This window comes from Merops nubicus, unplaced genomic scaffold (assembly GCF_000691845.1).
Source record: "Merops nubicus isolate BGI_N331 unplaced genomic scaffold, ASM69184v1 scaffold18129, whole genome shotgun sequence".
Classification (NCBI taxonomy): Eukaryota; Metazoa; Chordata; class Aves; order Coraciiformes; family Meropidae; genus Merops; species Merops nubicus.
Genome location: NW_008630405.1, coordinates 13,543 through 17,665, shown reverse-complemented (window position 1 = coordinate 17,665; position 4,123 = coordinate 13,543). Strand labels below are relative to the sequence as shown.

General features: G+C 42.2%; 1 protein-coding gene across 1 annotated transcript in view; it reads right to left on the bottom strand.

Moving 5' to 3' along the window:
• Positions 1-432: 432 nt before the first annotated feature.
• The window catches only part of LOC103779656 (ELAV-like protein 1), a gene marked incomplete at its 3' end in the record, with an annotated part of 15,387 nt that continues 11,696 nt past the window's right edge, over positions 433-4,123 (bottom strand). The window contains exons 2-3 of the mRNA XM_008947299.1: positions 1,462-1,565; positions 433-629 (exon numbers count right to left, since the gene is read on the bottom strand). Coding sequence (XP_008945547.1) covers positions 433-629; positions 1,462-1,565 — 301 coding nt within the window. The remainder of the gene's footprint in view (positions 630-1,461; positions 1,566-4,123) is intronic.

The following is a 4,123-nucleotide window of genomic DNA, read 5'->3' as shown; positions in this document are numbered from 1 at the left end:
GTCTCTCTCTCTTATTCCCTTTTGGGGAGAGAGGGGTTAACAGTGAGCGTGTTACAGCTCTGGGGGCAGCCCTGACCCTAGACTGTGACACCCAGGATTTCCCTGTGGATAACAGCTGTGTATGTGTAAGGTAAAGGTAACATCAGCACTGCCCAGAAGCAAACTGCACTATAGTGTCAGAGCAAGAGAGCAGATTGGGCAAATCAGCAGCTCATCCTGGTAAAACTGACAGGAAGAACATAAAATATAATACAAGGTTTAGACTGTAAGCTGGCAAAGAGAGCAGTGCTTTAAAGCATTCTGTGTTTTTATAAAAAAAACAAGGAAAAGGATATCCCATTACAATTCTATCACAGTGCTGTAAGAGTTTGTGGAAGTCAAACAGGACAAAAGTGAAAAGTGGAAGTGCCAGTCTCAGAAGAACACCCAGACATGCTATATATGAGTTTCATGAAGCTGATGCCACAGAACCCACCTGTAGTTTGATCCACAAGCACACGTGAGTTGATGATGCGGCCGAAACGTGAGAACATATCTTCTACATCCTTCTGTGTCATCGACCTGGGCAGTCCACTAATATATAAGTTAGCATCCTTGATAACTTCAGAACTTGGACGAGCATAGGAAACCTTTAAACAGAAAAAAAAAAACAAGTTCAATGTTCAAATGTGAACACTGAACACATGTTCAGTTTCCTATTTACACAGTTTGAAATTTATTTTGTTTATATTTCTTGCATTTGTTCCCCACTAAGCAATGCAGGCATTTTTTACTGGAGTACAAAAAAAGTGGAACAGGGAGGAAAGCTGGGGAAAATGACTAGAACAAGAAGAGAAAAGTCATGTCCCTGCAGAACTCCACTTATTTTGGTCTTAGCCAAGAGAGAAAGAATATAGTGGCATTGCTTTAAAGAGAGAGCAGCAGACTAAAAGCTCACTTGCTGTGTTGAAGAATCCCCATGTTCTGACTTGGACTCCAGACCTGTCAGTAACCACACATCACAGCAAGAATTTCTGCTGTCAGTACTTTTTGTTTTTAAAGCCTCATAAGAAGATTTTAGCAGCTGAAGTGCAGTTTGCTATCTTAGTATCTGTTACTAGAGAAAGTTGCAAACATCACCTAAGCTACACACACAGTACTTGCTGTTACTTTGGAAAAGGAGTGCACATGTGTTAGCACAATTTAAAATACAAATTAACAGAGACATACATGAGGTCACAAGCCTGGCAACAATCTGGAATGATCCCACTTACTGCTGTAAAAACAGTGGGAAATGATAAAAACAGAAATCTTTGAACACAAAGCTGTTACAAAATGTGAGAGGCTTAGCAGTTCATGTCACTGCTCTGCTCCCACATTCTACCCTTCTGGCAGCTGGAGAGCATGCAAAACTCTCCACCTGAATGAAGTTTATCAGAACAGTGTTTTCACAGAAGATTGAAAAGAATCCAAAGCTCCTACCTTGATAGTTTTTGACTGAAGTCTGAGGCCATTCAGTGTGTTTATTGCTCTCTCAGCATCTTTTGCAGTAACGTAGTTCACAAAGCCATAGCCTAAGCTGTGTCCTGCATGGGAGAACATCCTTCAAATTAGTACTAACAAAAGAGAGCTCCCACCATCACAACAAAAGGAAATGCAAAGGAGAAGAAGCAAACTCAATGTAAACATAATCCACACAGGAAATACTTAAATAAGCCAGAGAAGTCTCTCAAGGCTGGCACACACCAGAAGTAACTCAAAGCTCTTTCCTTTGCCTCTGACATCCCTCTGGCTCCAGGGACACTGTGCACAAGGCAGCTGCAGATGCTCCATCGAGGGGAAGAAACTCAAGACTAAGACACTGATTCTGAGCAGTGTAAACGTTACAGGTGTGGAACAAAGGCATGAAGTTAACAGAGTTCATTATCACAAACTCTCGTAGATAAAGAGCAGAAAGTGAGACAGTGTCAATGGATGAAACGCCAGGTAAGAATCCCCAGGCTGCTCATTTCTGTGTAGCTGTTCCAATCTTCTCTCCTGGAGACAAGAGGGGAAAAGTCCTCAATTCTTCATCCATTCATCCAGCTAATAAGCAGCAAGTCTCCCAAACACAGGATGACACTCAGGACTGAAAATTTCTCTTTAATGAAGGCAATTCATTTACTATTCTTTAATCAAAGTTTATTCTTAACTCTTACAAAAAGAATTGGTTAATAATAATACAAACCTTTAAAATACTTTAAAGGCAAAGCATATTTATTTGGATATTTATGTATTCTGCTTCTATCTCCAACCTCCACAACTGCTACTATCAATTATAACATTACATACTAAGATAGTTTTAGCTTGCAATTTCCTAACAATTAGAGGCCCTTATCACTGTAGGCCTAAAAATAACTAAAATAATATGTTATGTTTCTTTAACAATATACTACTCTGAAATCTAGCTCTTCAATCACCCAGCATGGCTCTGTAAAGGCCTTAGCTGGCAAGGAAGTTTTCAACACTTCCCAGATATCTTCTTCTCAGAATACCAAATCCACTCACACACAGATTAAACAGTCAAATAGTGATTATCCTAGCACAAAATGTCAGAGAAACTGAAGCAAAGGGCTGTGACAGACACTGCAGATTAACTGCACCTCCTGGTAAAATAATCACCAGTCTACTGCAGGCATTGAGACCTACAAGTTCCAAAGCCACAAGGGATGGGAGGAAGCTCCAAAACCACCCTCACAGTTATTTCTAACAGCATACAGGACAGACTGACTGAGAACAGCTGCCAGAGCACAACTCCCTGGCATGTCCTCTGCATTCATCTGCTTTGTTGTGGAATGTAGAAGACCAGTAACTCATCTAAACCCAAATAATGTCCTTGCCTGCTTCTTAATACACTCTTCATATAAACAGCCCCAGTTAATTTATATTGTCTGCAAAAGCTCTTCAAGAAGCCAGATTCCCTTCTTGTCCAACCCCTCCACAGGAACAATATCCTGCTCCCTTACAGACCCAGTGTTACAACATCTCCAGTAGCAAGGACCAAACTCTCACGATGCCAGAAATGGCAAATCACTCTGGTAGCAAAGTGGGACTTAACTCTACTCAGGAAACAAATAAATGCAATAAAAGCAAGACCTTAAACACTAGTTTCCTCACCTTCATCCTTTAAAGATCCACAGGTAACATGGATCAGGATTTTGCAGATTTATCTGCCATATACCTACATCACAGGTTTTGTTATTTATTTGTAATGATTCTGTTTTATTAGTCAGATATGGTCAATCGTGTGGATCAAATCTGGCTAGTCCACAACCATCACAGACTGGCTTAGCTTGGAAGGGACCCTGGAGATCATCTAATCAACATCCCTGCCATGGGCAGGGGCCCCTCACAGCTAGACCAGGTTGCTCAGGGCCTCATCCAGCCTGGCCTTGAACACCTCCAGGGAGGGGCATCCACAGACTCTATGGGATCCAGTCCAGAGTCTGGCCACCCCCCTACTGATGAAGAACTCCCCAAGATCCAGTCACAACCTGCTCTCCTGCAGGTTAAACCATCTCCCCTTGTCCTGTGGCTGGACACTGAAAGGGTTGCCAAGCCCTGGACCAGATTGCCCAGGCAGGGGGTGGAGTCCCCATCCCTAGAGGAATTTAAAAGCTGTGTAGGTGAGGTGCTGAGTGACATGGTTTAGTGTTGGGCTTGGTAAAGTCAATGGCTGGACCCAATGATCTTACAAGTCTTTTCCAACAGAAAGGATTCTGTGTTCTGCTGTCCCTGAGCTCACATACACTCACCCTCCCACGTGCCTGTTCCCCAAAGTACCCCTAAGTAGTGACCACATTCCCTTGGCCACTTTTGTTTTGTTCTTTACCACTTTTGTTTGAGCAAAACTCTGCTCCTTTTCTGCTCCTAATTTTATACATGTTGCTCAACAATTATTTCCTTATCAAAGAGTCTGAATGCCCTGGGAAAGGGCAGAGCAAGGATGTACTGGGGCTTAGAGAAACAAACAGATTAAAAAAGAAGGGCCTGAGAAGTGGCAGGATTACAGCAGTTATCAGATGTTTTCATATTTGCTGTAGGTATGTGACAGCGTTTGTACTAAACCCCAGAAATTAGTCCTGTTAACTTTCAGCTGCCACAG